Consider the following 23,989-nt stretch of genomic DNA (forward strand, 5'->3'; position numbering starts at 1 on the left):
GGAAATGACAGTCTTGGATGAGAATTTCAGTGGTAACTTTCTTCTGTGGAAAACTGGAGCCATCTACTGTCCAAAGAGACCATCGTTTAAAGTGAAGTGTATGATTTTTCTGTCTTGTCCTCTATCTTCAAAAATTCTCCAGTAGGATATTTGCTAACAGCATGGATGCAAAATTAATTAGCTCTAGATATTTCTGGGAAAATACTTATTTATTAATGTATATACTCAAAGGCATTAATTGTTATTTAAAAATTTCTATTATGCTGATAGCTTGAGAATCAGGAAAAAAGCAGTTGCCATCTGCAAGTGTGCAGCGTCTAAAAAACTCATTCAGTAAAATCAACAGATTTTCTGCTAAGTTCATAGTTAACTTCCATCACTAGTTGTCTTCTCAATACTTCAAAAAAGACCCCAAAAACCTCCTCATTTGGAAAAGTACAGTTCAATTCTAAACATGACTCAATGCAAAAAGCATTCCAGGGCCCTAGTTTCCTGTTTCTTCCTGATTTTGGATCTAACAGATATCCAAAACTTTCATACTTTCCCAAAAACAAACCAAACCAAGCCAAACAAACTCCACAAAGAAAAACATACACACAAACCAAATCAAACCAAAACCAATACAAAAGTAAACAAACAAAAACCCCACAACACAAACAAAAAAACAAAACCAGAAACACCAAACCAAACCAACACAAAAAAACCCAAACCCAAACCAACTGCAAACCTGGAAAAAATCATGCTTGTTTGGTTTTATTTCTGGCAGGTGTTCCAGCTCAGATCAAACTTTGGAAGCTTGTTAAGATCATTTTTTCTCCAATGCTTTTCCACCACTTCTGCAGGCCACATTGTGCCGTTGTCTGCTGGCCAGTTGCCCTAGTTATGCCCTTATGACACCTAGCAGTATGTTTCAAAGTCTTACACAGGTGTAGCTACATGGAACTAAAGAAATAATCGTGTCAGTTTGAGACATAAAATAGGATATAATCCAGGCAGCTGTTTCTTAGTTGCAATAAGCTATTCAAGGGTGGGAAGAGAAAAGAAACACATAAAACACTTGTTTGCTTTTAAAGTTAAAAGAAACACAAAAATCAGTTTAGCTTGTAAGGTTCCCCAGAATTTTAATTGCTGTGGTAGTTGCTCATGTCTTACACACATTTACAAACACACCCAATGTGAGTAAGACAGCATTTATGTGTAGGTTGAACCAAGTGATTATAAATGAATTGAGGGATGTCTCCTGGGATTGGACATAAAGGTCTTGTAAACTGAAAATTTTATAAACAAACAGCTGTTGGGAAAATACCATTATGCAGTAATAGCTGCTATTAAAATCCATTAGCAATCTTGATGGCCTGTTTGAATTTGATGCATCATTTGCTCTGACAGCATTTCTTTTTAAAGAATTTTGTGAAATATATGTAGATTATGGAAAACAGTAGTAATAGGCTAGGAGATTAACACTGATTACACATTTTACTTCCATGTGCCAATCAAGCTTTAAAGAATGCTGTGTATCCTCTGGTTTAAATGTCAGTGAACAGACAGGAACACATTAACCTGAACAGCTGCAAAGCTTTCTCCATCACTGTGTGAGCAATACACAGCTCGGCAGAGATGAAGTATTTCCAGGTTAAGAACTGTGTTTCAGTCAACAAAATAAATCTCCAGTGTTTTCTAAGAGTTTGTGCTCTCTCCTAATTGATGCCAAACTGTCATTCTCCTCCTGCTCACAGATCCAGATACCACAGTGGGTACCAGCTGCCATAGAGGTAAGCATGGCCTGTAGATCATGCTGCTACCAAAATTAGTCAGACTTCTAATGAGATTTTGAAAAATCTGTATGGCAAGAACTATCTGAAAACTCTTCTCTCTAAGAACAGTTCAAGTGTCAGTGCTGTGTCTAAACTGACTCTTCAGAAACGGGTACTAAAACCCACGGGGTGAAATGTGTCTGTGCCTGTGTCTGTGAACAGAAGTTGGGGATGCACTTGGCTTGTTCGTGGATGCTACAAGGGCACCATCTGGTGGGTGAACAAGAGTAAAAGACTAAAGCTTGATAGAGCTATCAGATTGAAACGTTTTTTAATCAAGATTTCTTGTTTGCTCCTTTTTTTTTTTTTTGTAATGCTCATACTCAGATGAAATAATGCTTGTTATTGCTCAACATAACTGAGAATTCTTTTTAAGTATTATTCTGGTATAAACTTACATGCCAATTTTATGGATACCTTCTTTTCCCACCTCTGCTTCTATCTGTTCTTAGTTTCTTTGGCGTATCCTCTTCCTCCTTTCTGATATCTGCAAGCAGCTTTTTGCTAAAAAGCCTGGCAAAGGGTGCTGTGTCTTCTGCTATTTCCTCTCATCACTCCTCCTCTCCTTCCTGGTGGAAGTACAGTGGTGGAGGTAAAGCATACGTTGTATGAGAATGTTGTTCGGTTTTTCTGCTAAAGTATACAGCAGAGCCACTGTCAGTTCCTTTTGTAAGAGGGAGAAATAGAAATTGAACACGTTTTAGTGTAAAGAGAAATAAGTCAGTGCCTTTACATCCTTCTAGCTCTGGACCATTCTGTCTTTTTTTTCTTTTGGGTTTAAGGATTTGGGTTTAAAATTTTCTTTTTGTTAAGGATTATGATACAAGTATCTTCATCAAAAGAGCTGTAGGTCTATGATACCACTGTTTATTTGGTTTTGTCTTAACAGAGTTGCAAGGAGCTAAAACTAGAGTGATATGGTAGTTGTATAATTTAACATGCAAGTTGTTAAAAAGGACTTTTCTACTTATCAGCTACTGTATGGTTATGATAATATATCACACATTCCAGTATATGCCTCTCTCTAGCACTCAGCAATAGATGGTTTTGCAATGGACAGTGTAGCAAAGGTAAAGCCCTTGTGTCATTCCATATGGATTATTTTTGTGGTTTGAAAGAAGACTGGATGCTGTTTGGAGCTCATCTTTCTCATTTAGATGTTAACGTTTTGAATAACATTTTCAGAAAATAAATGAGGCTCTGAATTTAAAGACATCAATTTCACAGAAGTTGAAGTAAGAGCATTCTAAAAATGAGCCAGCAGGAAAGAAAGGCTTACCTACAGGCCTAATTAATAAGGTGCTCATGCACATATTTTTTACTTCCATAAATTACGTCAGTTCCATGAATTTGGTAAGATTTGAGTATATTTTAAGTACATTTTATCTGTAAGTGTGTTAGCAGGTTGACCACACTATCACCCTATCTTTACTGCATTTACTTCAATGTTCAGGCAACACAAATTCGACTTTAAAAGAATTGTGTTCAAAACTTTAGTTTTGAAACCTCGGATTATCAACAGGCTACTGAGAAGTCAATGGATAGCAGTACAAAATTTAGTAAATAAGATGCTTGCTTTGTTAGATTAAATTTTGCTTTGACATTGATGAAAAGTACTTGCTTCTTTCCTTACTGTGTTAGAAAGATGCTTCAGTGACAATGCATGAGTGCATTCATGAAGCAGAGGGAAAACAAATGTTTTTAAAGCCATTGCAGCTATGCATGACATGCCTGTGGCAAACTCAAATATGTGTCATTAACTTGCTATATATTTGTGTTTAATTTTTTAGTTTGTTATTTATTTTATTGTGTTGTTTGTATCTAAATATATTTACTTTATTAACAGTCTTAGTATACAATTTACCTGACAGATTAGGCTCAGCTCAAAATTTAAGTGCTTGGAAAAAAACTGTAGTGATGCAAGCACTGTCAGTTGTGCTAGCTGGAGTCACTAGTGCATGGAGTGGAGTTGCCAGCAGTTGGTAAAGCCCATTTTAAACTTGCTTTAAGCTGCAGAGGCAGTATTGATCTCATGTGGTCAGCACCAGTAAAAGTTTTGGAAACTATCTGGCCTGGCTGCTGAACATATCGGAAAATAGTGGGTTTGCATGCCACTTGTCCTGTGATGTTAAAACTTAGAGCACATCTTTATTTACCAACCCCAACAAAATCCCAGTATTACTGTTTCTTACCAATAAGAGATTTTTTAATTTTTTTTTTCTGTTTCCACAGTCTAAGTCGAAATTGCTTTTAAACTTTGAGGGTTCCATGCAAGTATCAAGTAAAATTAGAACCATATTAAATGTATTCCTGCTGCTCTGGGCCCTGAGGGCCAGTGGTTGTAAAACTAGATTTACATGGCAGTGTCAGAAAAGCAGTGGTTCTGTGCCTCGGAGTGGATTCAGGGTACTGTCTTGCTTTTCACTTTTTTTTTTTCATTTTTCACTTTTACTTGTCTAGAGAGAGCAAAGCATAACTTTCTGAAGCATACAACCTGAATAAAATGTGTATGTTGGAGAACTTGATCCTGCCAGTTGTCCTCTAAAATCTGCCTTACACACAGCTTGTATTTTGTTCTCAGAAACTTGAACCATCCCTACGGTGAAAGCTACTGTAAGTGTAAGACAAAGATAAGGGTGTCACAGCTGAACTTCTGCCTGGTGTAACCAAGTGTGTGTCCCCTGACAGGCATCTGCAAAGAACTTTGTTTTATGCAGCTTTTACTTGTGTTGGTAATGACTCTTTTTATCTCTTGTGAAGGAACTGACTGTTTAATAAATGAGTTGCTAAAGGCATTTTGCTTGCATAACTGTAAGTGCTTATTAGTAGAATCCTTAGGAAAACTGAAGTGAATTACAAGAAACTAAATTGCTACTCTTATTTGTAAAAAGACTGGGATATTTTCAGTGTCAAAGTTCGGTGTACAGTGTTTGATCATCTCCATCCAATTCCCAGTTCCTGTTCAGAAACAAGACAGTGCAGACAAGTCTAAAGCCAGTTCCACTGAAAACACACTGCTCCCTGTTTGTTTGTGTGTCTTGGAGGAAGATGTTCAGCTTCCTTAGCAGAGAGATGAACTGAATGAATGGAAAATTAATTACTTTTTTGTCTCCAGTTGTATACCAGATGAGGGTTATTTCATATCAACAAGGCAGCATGGGCAGCCAAGCAAGGTGCCAGTGGTTTAGCATACAGTGCAGATAATTCAAAATGCGTTTCTAAAATTTTTACATACTTAGCAAAGAAGTTCTGCTTCCTGGAAGGCCATTTGGCTAAACGTGATTGCTTGAGAAATAGCATTAATATTGTCTGTGTAGGGATCTGATTGGGAGAATACTTATATGTAAAGTAGTGTAGTGTGCCAAATCCTTTGAAGTCACGGGGAAGCTTTACGTTAACTTCTGGTTCATGTGATTCTGAATTGGCCTATTCATTCAGGCTTCGAGAATGAACACCTAAAGATAATAATTACTACTTGTATTTTTTAGCATGCAGAGACCCCAGTTAGAGTGGGGCGTCTCAAAGCCATGGATCTGGGCTGCTGAAAGGAAAACATTTATTGTGAACCAAAGAATAAAAGTATAGTGAAGATTGAGATACAGTCAAAGAGCATTTTGCCTCAATGGGAAACTGTATTTGTAATTAGAGAGATTTGGGACAACAGGAAAAAAGCTATAAAAAGCTAAAACTAAATTCTTAAAGTGGCATTGGTGGTTCTTGCTGAGAATTCAGTCACAATAGGAAGGGGAATGAGAAACTGGAAATGGAAACAGAGTTCATGACAGGTAATAGGGAAAGTAAGAAAAAAAAAATCTAAGTGAAGAATTTGCAGCAGTGGAGGAAGAAAATTTGTAGGAGAAAATAGTATTTTGGAGTCAAGAGAATGAATGGAAGAAGTACAGTTTTTGAGAAAAAAAGACAGGAGTGGAAACAAACAGCTACTTTAGAAAGACAGAAGAAGAGGTAGTTAGACAAAGAAGGCGGCTCCGCCAGTTACTGAAAATTTGACAAAATAATCCAAACCTGACACATTGACAACTTAGAATATATTAAAAATGATAGATCTGAATTCTGCACAAATGGATTTTTCAAATGATCATTTTCAAAGCAGGATTTTTAACGGGGAAAGGAGGTTTGGATCCTGCACAAATCTGGATGCCTGAGGAGCCTATATTGATAAAAGTGGTCCATTTTTTTATCCATTATCTTGCAAAATAGTTTTGCTATATATGTAAATAGAGTGAAATAGCATTTACAATTATGTAACTGTGGTTTATTCCTGTATTGAAATTGTGAGATGCTTACATAAATTAGCAAAGTAATTACCAAAAGGTAAAAAATAAAAGTCAGCAACTTGGGATTTAAAATTGCCATTTAATCTTTAACCAACTGAAGGAGATTTAAGGGATTTTAAATTTTGGCAACTGAATCAGAAAACAGAAAAGTGTGAGTGCTTCTGCATCGCTGCGTTGCTGTGTGATGAACACTCAGATTGAAAGACAGTATTCTTCAGCAGATTTTGTCATTCTTTTTTTTTTGTTTGTTTGTTTGATTGGGTTTTGTTGTTTCTTTGTTCTGTTGTGGGGTTTGTTTTGGTTTTGTTGTTTTTGGGGGTTTTTTTGGTGATTTTTTTTCGTCGTCGTCGTTTTGTTTGTTTGGTTTTTTTTAATGATGAACTAATCACGTTATTATTACATACCATTCCCTTTTAAAAGGAATAATGCTGAGACATAATGTTGTTCCACAAAATACTTTCAAAGTTTCTTCACCTTCTTTTGACTGCTTTAGCTGTAAGTTTTTGAGTTCCATCCAAGAGATTTTTGCTGGTTTTACAATTTGTATTACCATAAAAAGCATTGTTATTTCACTATTAAATACAAGGCACACCACATTATTTGTTTAGAGTGCCACACTGGAGGAAGAACTGCAGGTTTCCTTCTACTTCCTATAAAGAAATGAGTTTTCCCCTTTGGCATAGTGGTGTTAAGGAACAGGGGTACTGTCAGAGACATAGAGTCATAGAATCGTAGAATGATAGAATGAATCATAGAATCATAGAATAGTTTGGGTTGGAAGGGACCTTCAGAGGTCATCTCGTACAATCCCCCTGCAATGACATGGAGCAATGGGACTCTTCTGGGCCGTTTCCCAACATGAGGTGAAGGCATTTGCTGCCTGCTTTCTTTGGGCTGCAGTATGGAGTTCGACAACATTTTTCTCTCCTGTACCAAAGAGGGGACGGGATTGGCTTCCATTGTATTCAGATGAAAAAAAGAAAAAAAAAGCCTTCAGGACTATGCTACATTATTTCTAAATATGCTCTTGGCTGAAGACTGATGATTTATTAGCTTGAGTGGAAGTAATTTTTAAAGATTAGGAGGAAGTTATTTCCTGTTATAGGCACAGAGGATATGTGTGATATGTATAATGTAGAAGGTCTAAATGTATATATAATTTTTCAGACCATCTGCCTGTGATGGTATCCATTTACAATATTGCTAGCTTCTTGCTATTGGTAGTGGTTTTAATGGTACATCTAGTCTCGCTGTCTCCAAAGGAAAAAAGTGTTCCTGAAAGTAGGAGAGAAAGCATTGTTTCATTCCTCTGTAGTAACAGCAACTAAAGAGATACAGTACTTCTGTCTATGGTATATACTTACCATAAAAAAAGTATATGTTTATGGAAAATGGCATTAGTATACTGTTGTCATTGTTAATGATGAAGCAAGTCTTCATTTCCAATTTAAACTGCAAGCATTAAAATTGCACGTAAGAATAGCTCACCATCCTGCCTTGGCATTTTGGTTTGGTTTTTAACTTGATTATATCTTCAGAAAGAATTAACATTTAGAAACAACATTTGTTCATGGATTTGCAGTGGTTAAATCAATAGTTAATGAGGTTCGTCGTATAATTTGAGCTTGTAGTTTGTTTATGCTAGACCAACTTTATCCATACTCCAAACAAATTATCTCTTATAATCACCAGCCTGAAGATAAATCTCTAAATGTTTTTCTGATGATAGTGCTGTGGTTGGCAGGTGTTAGAAGTGCCTCCCAGGGACAAAGATTGAAGATGGGCTTGTTCTCACAAATCCTTCAGGCGAGGTTGTTTAGCTTTCTATCCTGTCATCTGCAGAGGAGCCTTGTATGGTGCCCTGCTAATGAAATCTAATAGGCAAAGGTCATATATCTTTATGAAGAAAAATGCGAAGCTGGTGAGTGATAAATGTGCTCCATGGGGTTCAATGGACGATGCTTAGCAATAAAATCCATGTTTAAACAGTGTTTCAAACAGCTTGGCATATCTCTGGGTTTTGTGCCTTAACTACTTTTTTGTAACAATTCTCATTACTAGTGATGGGATTAGATAAATACAAAAATAGTTGAATATGCATGCAGAGTTGTCTATGTAATTAAAGAAATAGGTGGAGACTGTGGGCAATTATTTTTCAGTATTCATAGCATAATGAGTAAGATGGTTTACACGAAAGTACATGGCAATATTATATTTAAATTTGAAAGCTTTATTGACTACCAATAGAAGCATACTAGCATGTGTGAAGCTGTGAAGATTTAAGAGATTCTAGCATCACTTGTAAATCAAAAAAGCCTTTGTTGAACGTCAAAATACCACAAAATACCAAAAAATAAAAAAAAAAAAAAAAAAAGAATGGAAATAAAACATGGCAGCACAAAATTGCGGATAGTGCCTTTAAGAAATTGCTAATCTGAAGTTAGAAGGAATTAGATAAACCAGATATTGTTGAATCACTGCTGTTTTTTGAGAAGTTACCAGTTCATTTGCTATAGTTACACTGCTGAGCTAAGAGACAGTTCAATAAATCAACTTGGGCTTGATGGATTCTACAAACCATTGCAATGAGTGCGTGGAAGAGGACAGAAATCTCTTAGTATTCCCTCTTTGACAAAAGGGTATGCAAAGAGCCTGAATGGATGAATGGTTGATTAATTTTGCCGGAAATTTTCTTGACAGCCAGAAATGTGTTTTTGCATTACCATGTTTGTATGGGACTTATTTTGTAAGGTATGAATTATTACATATAAACTTACACCTGAGACTTAGCTGGCTAAGATAGGCAACTCCTGGTCAGTATATATATGGTTGTGATGTTTCTTGTGTTTTAATTCATCACTCTGGCAAGTCAGACTTTCGCTTGTTACTGCTTGCTAATCAGTCAACAGTGAAATCAAATATTGTATGTGATTAAATGAACCTTGTAACTGAAGTGGTAGGTTGTCTCTTTTTCAGTATTTTTTAATTGATTTACAAGCTATGGAAAAAACAGATGGAAGTTCTTAACCTAGGATCAGAAAGCAGAATAATTTAAAGGAGAATGAAAAAGTATATCATAAGCCGTGTCCACATGGCCTACTGATTAGTAAGACACAAAAATAGTGTTTCTTTTTCTCCTCTAAGTTTCTGAAGTAAATAATGTATTAAATTATATATACTGTACTGTACTTTAGTACAGAGATTTTTCCTTTTAATTTTATACATATTTTGTGCATATTTTTTACAGGTGATATTTGCTTATAATGTGTATGCAGGTCCCTGGATTCCTCTACTTTTAGGCTTTTGATACTTATACCCATGGTTTCGAAACAAGAGGCTTTCCTTTCCATGCAGTTTGCTCCAGAAAAATATGTACCTACTTGCTTCAGCTTTTAAAATGACCCAGAGGGAGTACATGTTAACAATTCAAGTACATTTCCCTGTAATTCCCTACTTACAACAAAAGTGCTACTGTTCGGATTGTGAGTTTTCCAGTTTGTCCCTTTAATTATTTTACAGAGGCAGAGTTTTAAAGACATGCTTGAAAAAGGAGATAGTATTTAAGCCTTTAAATTTAAAAATCACATCTCTATGTTTTGCTATATTTACGTGGTTTTAACAGTTCCAAACTACTTATGCTTCAAATGCTGGGAAATGACAGCTTTATCTGTGTCAGTCATGATTTTCTTGTTACAGAAAACATCCGTTAACAATGAGACAACTTCAAGCGCTTTGAATTTCTTCCCTTGAAGATGGAAATAAATAAGTGCATTCACCTTTATCTCACTAGAATAGACGATGCACATCCCATCTTTGATTTCTGTTCTGCTGCAAAACCTTTTTTCTTCTAGATTTTATGGTCATGGCCATCTAGTGTTACTGTGTCATTCCGCTGCACACCACAACAATATGCACATCATTACATGTGCTTGTTTATGTCTTTAGGCTACATGCTTAATGTCTATCTCATGCAGTAGTGGCAGAGCCTTAACAGGACTTCATCTCTAGCCCTTCCAATCTATTACATTCTTTGAGTGTATGGGCACAGACTGCGCCGACACCAGGGAGCATTTTTGACCATTGTATTTCAGGCAATTAGTTGTAACCTCAGTAGTCAGGGGAGGCTGCCTTGCTTATGGATAAAAGTTTGTGTTCCTTCAGGTGGGTGGCAGTGATGACCACTGAAGGCAGGTATTGCAGCCGGAGGAAGGATATTCTAAGCCGGATGGGCTGTTAAGATATCCTTAAGTTACATGGATGTCATAATGTCTCTTAAGATACATGGTGACACTGTACCCCAGCTGCTAAATTCAAAGCTGTCTCAGCTAGCTCTGAAAATGTGCAGTAACTGAACTGAAGTTTGCCGTTTACCTGAGAAACTCCCCCCCACACACACAAATGTTATGAGTGAGTTGAGGCTTTCCAGTCTTTTCTGGAAATTGTGTGCTGTGCTAAATACACATAAACCATGAAAATCTTTAGAAGTTCTAGTTACACACAGATTAAAATGGACAAGCCTGAATTCGAACACACAGAATTTGTACTTGTATTATGTGCAAGTAAAACTTGTTTAGCTATAATCTCAATTCATGAAGAGTGAATCATTAAGACGCACTATCATAAAATGTACCTGTGCTGGAAAATAGGCACTGTTTCCAGTGTGAAACTGGCTAAACACACTTTCATTGAACGAAGCAGGATAATTTCTTTTATTAGAGATTAATCCTTGCTTCTTTGGTTTTTGATTGGCTTTTTTTGGGGGGGGTTGGGTTTGGTTTTTCGGTTTTGTTTTTTTTTAATTTATTCTACATTTAATGAAAATAATAGACTGTAAAACACAGCCATCAGCTACAGTAAAGGGAGTAAGATCAGTGCTAGACTGGCATTCATCACTTTATTCTATATGCAGTGTTTCATAATTTTATGTTTTAATTTTCTGTTTATATTTCCTTCTAAGTGAAGCTTCTTAGGATGCCTGAGGTTGAATATAAGGTGTGACTGGGGTCACAATCGCAAGCTCTCAAATGCCCATTCTCCTGTTCTTCAGTTTAGGACCCAATACTTATTTCTTTTTGGAAACTTTAGACAGCAACACAAAGAAAGCAGAATGAGCTGCTATTTTTGTTCTTTTCAGGAGACTGATAAATATCAGCAGAGCTGCTATTTGGTAGATTGAAATGTACAGCAGGAAAATGCAATCTTTCCTTGCAGAAAATAGGGTGAATTTTGAATAGAGTGTTTTCACCAATGGTGTTGATAAAAAAGAGGTAAAATTGTGAATATACTTGTCTGCGTTTCTTGAGTCTTATAGACACTGTACTGTTCAGTTTTTCCCAGTATTAGTGACCTTACCTGAAAACTTTTGTAAAAAATTGAGTCTTTTTCTGGTTCATGTCCCCCACCCTTTTTTTTAAAGGAGGGGGCTTCTAGTAATTAGCTGGATTTACAACAAATGGCACACAGACTGTTAGCTCTGCATGTGTGCTATAACATTGGTGTTTACCCTATTATATTGCAATTTTAGTATGTCATAAAGTTTTATCAGTGATCACATAGAAATAAACTGGAATGCAGAAGTACTGACCATGAAATATCAAGAGAATACATTGTGAAGCAGTATGTATTGACTTCTGTATTGTGATAATTGCTTTGGTTGTGAAAATTATAATGGGATACAGTGATATTCCTCATTTATATTTTGTGATGGTTGGGTATTTTTAGCAAATGAGTTGTCAGCAGAAAGGCTTCATTAGACCCATCAGGGTATCTGCCCATGAATAACGAATCCCAAACTGTACTGACAGTTTCCTTGAGCCAAAATGATGGAGCACCTCTGACAAAAGCCATATTGTGCTCTCCATGTGAGGAGTGTGAAGAACAAAAGAGACAGTTTGTTCTTAATTTGGTCAGGTTAATATTGACACAGTTAGCTTAGAAGAATCAGAAGTGTGTGTAATGTACATTTACAGTGATCACGGGTAATTGGCTGCTGGCTTCATGAATCAGAAAGTGTTGCTAGAGATGGAGGTTACACATTTGCCGGATATTTCTTGTAGTTTTTGTTTCTTTTAAAGAATCATCCACAAAGGTAGTCATGTTAACTATTCACTTAAAAAAGATATTCCTATAAAAACCCCAAGTTTCAGAGAAAGAAGTTTCACAACAATATACAACCTACATAAAACAGTATTTCTCAACAGAAATACATAATAACTAAACAGGTCATGTTCAAAAATCCTTCAAAAGTGGATTTCTTGAACTTTTTTATTCTGCTTACCCGGAGGATAAAAAAATACTTGTCATTTCAGAATGTTCACTGTATTGTTGTGTTGTAGTATTGCATAAACTATTTAGACAAAATAAACTATTAGACAAAATAAATACACAGTTTTATTACAAATGCTAAGGCACTAAATTTCCTTAGTATCCATATTGTGTTAACTGTACATTTGCAAAATACATTCACTACTAGATTCTATTTGTTTCAAGTATATTACATTTCAAGTATACTTACAGTCCATTCTTTTTCATTATAGCTTACTTAGAGGGCATTATGACAACTAATCTAACAAGGTTTACATATGCTGTTTGCCTGCCATACACTATGAAATATTGATTAATAGTTAAGCCAGCACATTCTAATAATGTAAGGATAAGTAATATAGGAATGAACAGCTCCTGACCTTTGTCATGATATGGCTGTATGTCATTGTATTTCTCACTACACTGGTTCATCAACAGCATATTTTACAGTACTTGTAATTAATTTGGAGTTTAGCAGCTTAACTGTTGAAATGATTAGCTTTTTTTTTTTTTTCTGAAGGAAATGTTTGATTTTCTGTTAGCGTTTACAATACATCTGACATTCTTGTTGTTTACTTAGGTTAGCAAATTTGTGGAAGAGTCCATATCTCTACCATGTCTTTTAATATATAGTCTTTGGTTATTGATAAGAGTTTCTTGTTTGCAACTGTATTTATTTGAATGTTTGAATGCTTGTGAAGGTAGTAAACTTCATGGATATTTGGGGGGATGGGTAGAATTAAACTAAGGTTTAGAAAAAAATGTTATTATTATTTGAATATTAATTGTTGCTTAGTAATCGTAACGTGTGAAGTTTTTATTATTCCTTATAATCAGCATTATTTTGCTTGACTTAAGATTGTGTTCTGACATGCTTTAACAACTTCTTGGGTATTACTGTTGATTGAATGTCACTGTAAAACATCTCTTGTCCTCTTGCACTTTTAAATACTCAAATAATTTCCATGCTTTCTTTAAAGATGTCTTATTTCAATGTGATGTGTGGTGTGTGGTGTATGGTGTATGGTGTTGGCACACCTAAACCCACTCCCATGCTGCTCTGAGCAGTCTCTCATTAGTTGATAGTGTTCTGTACCAGGCAATGTTGGTCCATTATGACCCCAGTAAGAAAAGTGTGCTAACTCTGTGATGTATCTTTTAAAACGCTGTTTATTAGAGCTAACATTGCAAGGAGAAAACACTATCGATAACCCAACATCCCTTTAGGCAGTGTGAACCACAAGGGGTGTAGCATTGAATAAGCCTCCAATCCATGCACAGCATGGTGGAGACACCCTGTTCATAGAAAAGATTTCCACCTTTTGGTCTATTTAGCAATTACAGGACTTTCTTACAAAGAAACAACTCCATTCCTCCTTTCTACTGACAAACAGAAAGGATGCTCATATAAGAACTTGTTGCTGCACTTTTAGTTAAAGTCAGGGACACACAGCAGTGATGTAATTGCTGGTACGAAATGGATGCTGCCTCCAGGCTTCTCTGGTACAGTTAGGTGGCCAAGTTTATTCTGCACCCAAGGAATATGCATAGCACAACATAGCCCAAAGGGCAAGGTGGGTGTGAAGCACAGAGAAAAAAAGCATCTCGTTCTCCATCTTCTACCTGATGGAGACAGACAGGTAGCCTGCTCTGAGTTAATCTTTGTGCTTCTTTCCATCATAAACATGCAGAGAACCTCAAGAATTAAAAATACACACAATAGAATAGTAATAAGTTTCAGAGCATGGAAGAAATGGAGAGAACTTCAAGTAGCTGGATCAGGTAATTATGTAGGTAGTACAGCTCCATTATTGTTTATGTTAACGTGATGCAATGTGAAGCTCTCCAGTCCAGTTGCTCCACCAGCGATACGTGTTTGGCAACTTCCCTGCTTACAGCAGCAGGCTACTGGATCACATACTGCTATATCAATTCCCCAGGGTTGCTCTTGATCATATGACATAAGTTAGCAAAAAACAGGGCACAAGGCAAATTTAGATTTTATCACCTTCCGTGCCTTTACCATGGCCATTTACATCCTTAGTTCCTGCTCTGACTGGTAGACCTGATGTTTCATTGTATGGCAGTCAGCTGATACAAGCAGTATGGAAGGTAAAGCAGCATGAAGCTTGAAGGCTTGACATTTTTTAGAATGATCATTTATTTACCTTAGGTACAGCCATAAAACACCTTGCAGACTAGATCCTTGATTGGTCCTTGTGCTTCCCTTTGACCTCCCAATCTTCTTGAATTGGCTATGGGTGAGTGACTGAGATAAGGAGTTATTAGGGATTTTCAGATGGTTTAGTTCATCTGCTCTAGTTCAAATTTTTATTCAAATAGATTTTAATTATTCCAACTAGGAATCTGTTAGGATAACTGAAGTAACTTCTGCATGCTTAAGCACATTTTGATACTTTTTTAATATACCCAGTACCCAGTCTTCAGAAAAATGTTACTGGTTTGGATGTTCAAACCTTATTCACCATAATTCTTCACCATAACCCCCTATTCAGATTTCAGATCACCTTATTCACCATAATTCTTCACCATAACCCTCTATTCAGATTTCAGATCTTAATATCTTAAACTGACATCTGACTTTAGTTTGTGCATTAATCTGCATGAATTTCACATAAAACTGATTTTTAGGTGCTGTGTGAACATCAAAGTGGAACTTCATCTCTGATCTCAGGAAAAAATCTATTTCCAAAACATTTGACAAAAAGATTTTTGTTTGGTTAAAGTTTAAGTTACAGGGAGGGAGATGCATTTTGTGGACACATTTGAGTAGATTAATAAATAGTATTTATATATATGTAACCAAACCAGTAATTTATTAGGTGGGAGACAGATGCAGGGGAATAACATGCCAATTTGCGTATACAGTTGTGTTGTGTTCATGATGAACTGCTATTTGTTCAGGACCAGTGTAGCTTACCAGCATCAGAAGAACTATTAGCTAAGAGATGACAAAAAATTATCTCAAATACAAATAGCAGAAACATAAAGGAGAAGATAAAATTTCTAAGACTTTGTTCCCTGGCAGTTACCAGACCTGAAGACCGAAGGGAGACATTTATACATTGTGCATGATGTCCCCATGTGAGAAAGATGGATGTATCATTTATGTTGCAAAATCTAGACTATTCAAAACTGGGATAATACAAGTATAAATGAGAATAGGGATGACAAATGCAGTGTTTACCTCCTGTGTATTTGGTGTGGGGAGTGTGTGAAAGTAATCAGGGTTTTGACACAGATTTTAAATCTAGTTTGCCTTCATCTGTCATTATTTGGGGAATTATTGTTTTGAAGACTTGCGTAGAATTCAAAGAGCAAGAATAAAGGAATCTAAAGGAATAATCCATGGTAAAATCAGAATGTGACATCAGAATGGATACATAAATTAAGTTAACACATGTGATTTCTTTTTGAGTGCCTGATTTTGTACCTCAATACTATTATTTTAACATCCAGTTATCTTAAGTGAAATATTGGCATGACAAATTCCATAAAGTTTTCTAATTTTTTAAGCAAAAAAGGGTTTTTATCAAGAAACAGCAGTAGCCCAGTACTTTTGCAAGTGACCACGCAAAAGCAAGTAGAGGAACAAATACGAATCTGTTTCAGCAGCAGTTTCAAGAAGGCAAATGCTTAGTAACATTTCTGGCTATTTTCACCACAGATTTGGATGGAAAGAGCAAGGAAAAGACACTGACATTTCTTTTAATTTCTTACCGTATTTCAGGACTGCATATTACACAGGAGTCTTGTTGGTGATCTGAAAGCATTTGTAGAGAAATACGGGTTTGACGTACTTGTCATTTTGGCCAACTGTTTGTCAGATGAGAAGCAAACAAAACGACAAATAGCAGTATACTCTGAAAACTTAGAGCTAAGCAATCAAGTAAGTACCTGGAAAAAGCATCAAATAACATCTTTCCTGAAAAAATGTTTTTTTAAAGTAGTATATAACTAAGTGTTGAGTATGTAAGTGGGGTCAAAAAGCAGCAACAGTTGGCTGGCAGCTAAGTAGCTATTTGAAATGGCTGCATTATTTGTATGCTGCAAACTGAAAGATTGTGATATTTATGATTGTTTCAAGCCAGGCTAATAGAAAAAGTGTATGGTTACAAGAAATACAGAAAGAGGCAAGATTTTAATTTTTTTTTTTTTTTTTTTACCAATTTTGACTTAGTTTTGTATTGCGAGCTACACAAATGAGTCTTTGGCAGTGAGGGACAAGCAAAAACATCGTAAATGGTAATAAGCAGAACTTATCTATGTGTATGTTATTGCCAAAGAATTTAAGCTCTGAAAGGAAACCAAATTACTAGTAGGATGTTCATTTATCCAAAGCCAGGGGCTGTCCATTGTATTACTGGTTTTGTCCCCAAATGGAAGAAATTATCTCAGTGGCAACTTTTTGAACCTTTTTCTCAGTCTTAATAACTTCTGATTTTAGGGGCAGGTGGCTAAATGACTATTGCTTTCAAGGTGAATATAAATTTATTTATTTTATAATACTATAATACATTCTATAAATACTTTTCTCATGTACCTTTCCATATTTTACTCAGATTTCTTAAGGCAACAACCAAACATTTATTTGGATTTCCTTTTGCTGATGAAAAGTGAACTTGAAAGACAAGTGGTGTAATTTCAAGTAAATATTCTGACCAATTATATAATACATATTTTGTGTTGATCTCATATTTTAATACTTTATCTATTTACTGATCATAATAAGGCTGTTACAGTGAAATGGCCAAGGAATAGATTAATAGGAATAGATAGGTATGGCTGTGTTACACAGTGAAGTAGTCAATATATGCCCTTATGCCCGTAATTGCACTGGCTTTTGAAACATCCTATTTTTCAACAGATCTGCTGTGAATTAGAAGAATGTCAGAATCCTTGTTTGGAGCTGGATCCTCTAGAATGTGGATGTGACCAAATTATCATTTATCATCATGAAAATTCTTTGGTGACTTGCGATCAAATTTTTCTTCTACTTAAGGAAGTCATAAATAGAAGACAACCAGAAATGGTATCTAACAGTAGAACTTCTTCTACTGAAGCTGTTGCTGGAAGTGCTCCACTTTCACAAGGATCTTCTGGTATTATGGAGTTATATGGTTCTGATGTAGAACCACAGCCCAGTTCTGCAAATTTCATAGAAAATCCTCAAGATCTAAATGGATCTATGCAAGCCCACATTGACGTTAATGTAGACCTTGTGAGTCCAGACAGTGGATTGGCTACCATTAGAAGCAGCCGATCTTCAAAGGAGAGTTCTGTTTTCCTTAGTGATGATAGCCCTGTTGCAGAAGGTGCTGCTTCCCATCACAGTCTTCTGCCTGGCTTTGATTCCTGTAGCCCTATTCCTGAAGGAGTAATAGCTGAAGAACAAAGCCCTCAGTCTAGAGGCAATAATGATAACTTTGATCTTTTCAATTTTGATCTAGCACCTGCAGTTACAGCTCCATCCGAGTCATCTTCTCGTTCTGTTGATTGTTCCCCAGCAGACGACTATTTCCTTAATAGTGATTCCTCAGAAGGACAACAACTCACCGTGCAGAAAGAACTTGATGAGGCAAACCTGCTGGAAAATGTTACAGCAAATTATTCAACTGACTTAGTTACGACAACAAGTGAGGAAGACAATTTAGCTGAATTTGATGAGAATCCAGGAGAAATATGTGAGAAAACTTCAGGTTTGATTGATTTAGCTGAAGGTGATTCCTCTTCACCAGAAATTTTGAAATCTGCTGATTCAAGAATTCCACCAACTCCTATGAACAGTCTTGTAGAAACTTCACCATTAGATAATGGGCAGCCTTTATTTTTCCCACAAGATGTCATTAAAAAAATTAGTGAAATAGATGGCACAAATTATTCTCCGTCTCATGTTAGATATGGGAGCTGGTGGGATGGCTTTGACCTGGAGTCCAGAAATGCTGATACATGGAGTTCAAGTGAGCAGGAATCTGTATTTCAGAGCCCCGTCTTATGGAAAGATTGTAAAGAAAGTCCCTCGCTACGAGAACATATTGATAGAAGAGCCTCAGATTCTGTATTCCTCCAAAAACAGCCAAAGCAAATGCAATACATGAGAGCAGGACTGTGGGATAATCAGTTTAAGCAAGATAATTGGAACGATGAGATGCAACAGAAAAACGGTGAACATTCACATTTGCAAACTGCATCTTTAGAGGAGACAAAGCAAGAACCAGAGAGCTTTACCTTCCCATGGAAGGTGAGTCAGCCAACACCTGTGATGTCAGATGCATGGTGTAGTGGTGGAGGGAAAAGTAGTCAGCTAGCTGGAGACTCTTACGAAGCCTGGGCTAAGTTTGGTGCAGGAGGTATTGCTAGAGCCTCAGAAAACTTATGGAACATGCCCAAAATGGATAGAGAAGAAAAATCAGTGAATATTCCTGAGGAATGGGCCCTATCAAAAACTACTTTATCAGATTCTTCAGAAATCACAGTGGACAATGAGACTGAAAATCCACCTATCCAGATATCTCCAGAAGCCTGGGATAAAGAAAGATACTATTCAGTAGAAGAATATGGAAAACCTGAAAATACAAATTCTGTTTTCAACAATCTGCAAAATAATTCCAAGCTGCAAACAGAGGAAAAAGCTGTTTTTGGTGACCCTAAACATAGACCAAAACAATTTGAAAATATAGACACCTGGAATATGTATGATAAAAACATCAGGAAGGAAGTAACAGGAGTGGTAGTGCCATGGGCGGATAACTTCTTGTATAAACACTCAGATCTTCGTTCATCAAACATAGGTGAAGATATAGTTGTTTCTCCACCAGACACCAATTACTCAACATCTGATTCATATGTATCACCTACGTATGTGGAAGATGAAAGAGAAAATGAGGACAAAGATTTTGACAAAGAAACAGTTATTGGTAAATTGGTAAGCCCAAATTTGACTGAGTCAGAAGTACTTGAGAAAGGAAATAAGGAACCATTATGTCCCAGAAACATGCCTTTTTCAAGCAGTGAAAACACGGACATCTGGAACACTCCCCTAAATAATGTCACCCAGTTACAAGAACGAAATTCTGAAATTGCTGCTCTTTCTGCCTCTGCTAAATCTTTTCTTAATTCAGAACAAACAGCTAATCAGTGTTTTTCAACTGACATACATACCAGTGAAAATAATTTTCCTGTATCTGAAAACAAAAGGGTAACACCGGTATACAATCAGACCGTGAATGACTTATCACCACCACAGAACGAATTAAATACTGGACAGACTGCAGCTGAAAATGTAGAAACAGTGAGCAGTGTCCGTATAGAAGACACAGACACATCTATGCCAACTTCAGACACTGGGAATGGTTTGGATCTGAAAATATGTGACTTAGGGAGTGAGATACTTAGTAAAAAGGCAGCACAAAATGCTGCTGATGTTGATGAAATGCTGGATAGTCAGGATTCAGTGCAGCAGCTGAACTCATGGAGTTTACAGAGAGCGCAGGGTTGTGAGGAAGACTGGGACAATGCCATTGTCATATCTCAGGAAGGAAAAGAGGAATATAAGAATACAGATGAGACAAGTGGACAGCAAATGATTAGTGACATTTGTCATAAACCAGTGCAGGAGAACAGTGAATCTTCCTGTAATGCAGACTTGGAAGAAAACAGGCCAACAACTGAAGTTCCCAGCTCCCCAGAAAAAATGAGGAATAGTATTAGTTTGGATGCGTTAGTCTTAGTCAAAGAGAATGGGTTATTTTCCAATCAAAGTAATCCAGATAGTCAAGAAGAAAGGAAAGACTTGTTGCAGAATAATGTAGAATCTTCCTCAAGTGTTTCTGAGGAAGGCAGAGATTATGAATCTTTTGATGACCCCAGAGCAGAAAATTGCAATTATAGTGAAACATCACAGCTGCTTGCTGAGAAAGCTGAAAAGGAGACTACAGTGATAGAGGATGCAACAAGTCCGGAGATGGAAAGTATCTCTGAAAGTTCTGATAAGGGTAGTGATAATCTTGAAATTAATTCTTCTAAAATGCCTGGAAGCTCAGGCATCTGGAATGGCTCTGGAGAGAGTGGCGGTTGCCAGGCCACTTCAATTCCTTTGATGAATGAACCACAAGAAGCACTGGGAGAAGTGAAAGAGGGCTTACATGGAGTGGTTCCTAACCATACTGAGTTAGTATCTTTCAAAAATAGCTCAGAACTGAATAGAACTTATGGAAAGTCTTTCACAGATGAGTTTAAGAAGAGTCCTTCTTCTGGGTATGTCAGTGTTCCTGACATTACAGATACGTCTTTGGTGGAAAATTCATTTTCACATGAAATAGATTCTGGGAGGAATGAAAACTCTGAAAATTTAGAACTTGCTAGTAATCTTTGTGGAGAGCCATGTGTAATGCTTAATGACAGTTCTCCCCAAGCTGCTTGGAATTCACAGCCATGTGAAGATTTGCAGTCTCCTGGAACAAGTCCTGACGCAAGTGAAGCCCTTGAAATGGCAAACACCACAAGTAGCCTTTCAAAGGATATACAGATCAAAAGTTATTTGGAAGAAGATAATGTGTGGAGTGATTCAGTAAATGATTATGCACACTCAAGTGGAACAAGTCCTGATTTAAGTGATGCATCTGTGAATGTGTGGGGAGACCTTCCAGTTCCCAGTCTTCACAAAGAAAGTAGGAGTATGTGGGAGTTCAAAAATAACAAAAATCTTGAAGATGCTTCTAAAAGGAATGAATTTGTCAGTGAATGTGAAGAAGGATTTGAAACAAGCACCAAGCAGAACAAAATTCCTAAAAGCTTAGATTTTTGGAATGCCCATGTAGATGATGATACTGTATCTTCTTTATCAAGTCCTGACATAAATGAGGATTCAGAGACTTCAGAGGCATGTCCAGAACTGAGTCATGAAGATTCCATGTATGAAAACAAACAGCACAAAGCATCTGAAATTAGAGACAATTATGCTCCATCCAATGCAACAAGTCCTGAAGCAAACGAAGACAATACAGATGCAAAAACTAAGGTGGGAGAGGAGGTTCAGGTAGGCATCTTCAATGAAAATCCTGAAACAATTAAAGCTAGGAAAGTATTGCAGGAAGACTTGACTCCTGAACATTTAGGTCACTGGGAAACACTTCAGAAAAAAGATCAAATGAGTATTTTCAGTGAAAAAACAGGTAGTGGAGAAGACTCGTATTTGTATCAAATTAATGAAGATACTACACCGACTTCTGCTGTTCGTGATAAAGAAGAGTATTCAAAAGCTGTAGAGATGTGGAATATGTCATTGGAAACTGATTTAAGAACTGATCCAAAATCCACAGTAGGAACATTTGGTTTTCCAGATGACAGTTCGGAATGGTGGAATTCACAACCTGGTGAAGAAAAGCAATTGGAAGATCAATATTCCGTTTCAAGTCACTCTGCAACAAACCAGTTAATATATAGTAAGGACCCCTGGGGATCACCTTCACACATTGAAGAAGTAACAGAAGAATATTTCACTATTGCAAATAATGATGGAAGTCAGCCTCCCGCTCTACACTGTGATGAAAAAGAAAATGAAAGTCTGGTACAACCTGTGAATATTCCTGATAGTCAGATAAATCAAGACACTCTACAGTTCAAACACTTTGATCCTTTCATACTGGATAAAGAAGAAAGGGGCTTGAAAGAGCTGTTGTTTATTACAGATGAGGGAAATCAGCTGGCTCCACAGAATCCTTTTTCAGATGAGCACCGAGGTATGCTGGATACATCAGTGCAAGAAATCACAGTACTGGAGCTACCAAAAGACAGTGACGGAAATGCAAGTCTCATTCCTCAAAAACAGCAAGAGGGCACCTATGAAAGATTAGAAGTGCACAAGTCCCTGCCAGGTCCTTTCACTGTTGAAGACTTATCATATGAAATGACAGAGAAGTCAAGTCCAGGGTGGAATATATTAGTTGCCCAAACAGCACTTGTCCCAGATATTTTACAGGATAGCACACAAGAAAGTAATCAGCTGTTTTCAGTGGAACCTGACCTGTGGACTAATGCTGAGCAGATTGTCACTTTTAAATCAGATGGTGAAAATCCAGATATATTAAGTCATTGTGACCAAGACAATAGTTCAGAGGCATCAAGCAGTCCTGACGTGTGCCAAGAGTATGAGGCTAAGCATGCCTCTATCCCGTCTTCTCAGACTGGGGGGGAGACAGAAGACAAAGATAGCCTGCCAATTTGCACATGGTCAAATATTAGTAAAGAGGCAGATTATGTTTCAAAGTGTCAGTTAGTAACGCAGAAAGTAGAGACGCAGGCTGAAAGTCGTAGCCCCCAGGTCTATGAACAGGGAAAGATTGATGAATCCTATCAGCTAATCTCTTCTAAAACTCAGGAGCCTCCTGAATTTGCAACTTTGGAAGAATATGGTCTAGAAAATAAACTTGTTACTGACCTAATTGAGTCAGCCGAAATTACCAGTAAAGTTTTAGAAGTGAGGTCCTTAGATCTGCAAGACGTGTTCCATGGAAGTTTTACTCCTGCAAGCCATCGAGGAACACCAGCTGATACAGCTCAAATAGCAACCTCTCAAATGCATTTGGTTCCCATGGATTTCACTCTACCTGAAAGGGCAGAACAAAGCATAAAAGAAGCTAGTGCCTTGGCCAAAGTTGGAAAACATTCTGATATTGACCATACGGCAATAACTAGTGGTGAGCTAGACAAGTCAGAAGAATGTGTGGATGAATCCGAGACAAGTGTGGACCATAACATCAGGAACACATCAGCTGGCGTCCTGGCAAGCACATGTTCTGAAATGAACACACTGGCAGCAGTAGGCAGTGAAGCAGCAGAAGGGGAACCAAAGGATAAACAGGTATCCTTTCCCAAATCGCTTCTGCCTGGTGATAATGAAGGCCATGAATCTGATTCAGATAATCAGCTGGTTGATGATACTGCAAAAGAATCTGAAGATGTAATTGGAAATGACGTTCCCGTGTTTAAGGAAATGCCCAGTGACCAGTCACCAGTGGTGTGTACCCCACAATCCTATGTATCTTATGATGCTGAGCCTTCTGGGAGCAGCGAGTGTGCAAAGGATGAGGTCTTGGTACAGCAGCCATTGTGTGACAGTGCTTCTTTTGAAAAACGTTTACCACTGCCAACTCCTTCAGAAGGTGCAGAAGGCATCCTAATGACCAAAGACAGCAACATTAAAGATCATGTGTCTGAAACACCCGCAGAGTGCCTTCTTGAAAATCACACAACAGTACCTTCGCTCTCCGAGTCTGAAGTAACTCCAGGAGCTTCTGAGATTTCGACAGAAAAATCTGAAGCAGAAACAACTGATCTCGACTCACCGCCAGGTGGAGATAAGAGATCACCTGATGGTAAGAAAACATGCTTTCCAGAGCAAGTTCATAGGACAAAGAAAGAAGGAAATGTCTGGAGTATTACTGTTGAATGATTAGGCTTTAAGCGAAGTTCTAAGTTTGTGTGTCTCCCTGCTGTACAAAACTGTACTTTGGGAAGACCTCTAGCATCACCTTTCTAGACACATCTAAAGCTTTT

General features: G+C 37.2%; 1 protein-coding gene across 4 annotated transcripts in view; it reads left to right on the top strand.

Moving 5' to 3' along the window:
- The window catches only part of PRUNE2 (prune homolog 2 with BCH domain), a 137,195-nt gene that overhangs the window by 60,703 nt on the left and 52,503 nt on the right, over positions 1-23,989 (top strand). For all 4 annotated transcript variants that reach the window (XM_030512093.1, XM_030512094.1, XM_030512095.1 and 1 more), the window contains exons 7-8: positions 16,164-16,322; positions 17,301-23,808. In XM_030512093.1, the coding sequence (XP_030367953.1) occupies positions 16,164-16,322; positions 17,301-23,808 (6,667 nt within the window). The remainder of the gene's footprint in view (positions 1-16,163; positions 16,323-17,300; positions 23,809-23,989) is intronic.

This window comes from Strigops habroptila, chromosome Z, assembly GCF_004027225.2.
Source record: "Strigops habroptila isolate Jane chromosome Z, bStrHab1.2.pri, whole genome shotgun sequence".
Taxonomy (NCBI): domain Eukaryota; kingdom Metazoa; phylum Chordata; class Aves; order Psittaciformes; family Psittacidae; genus Strigops; species Strigops habroptila.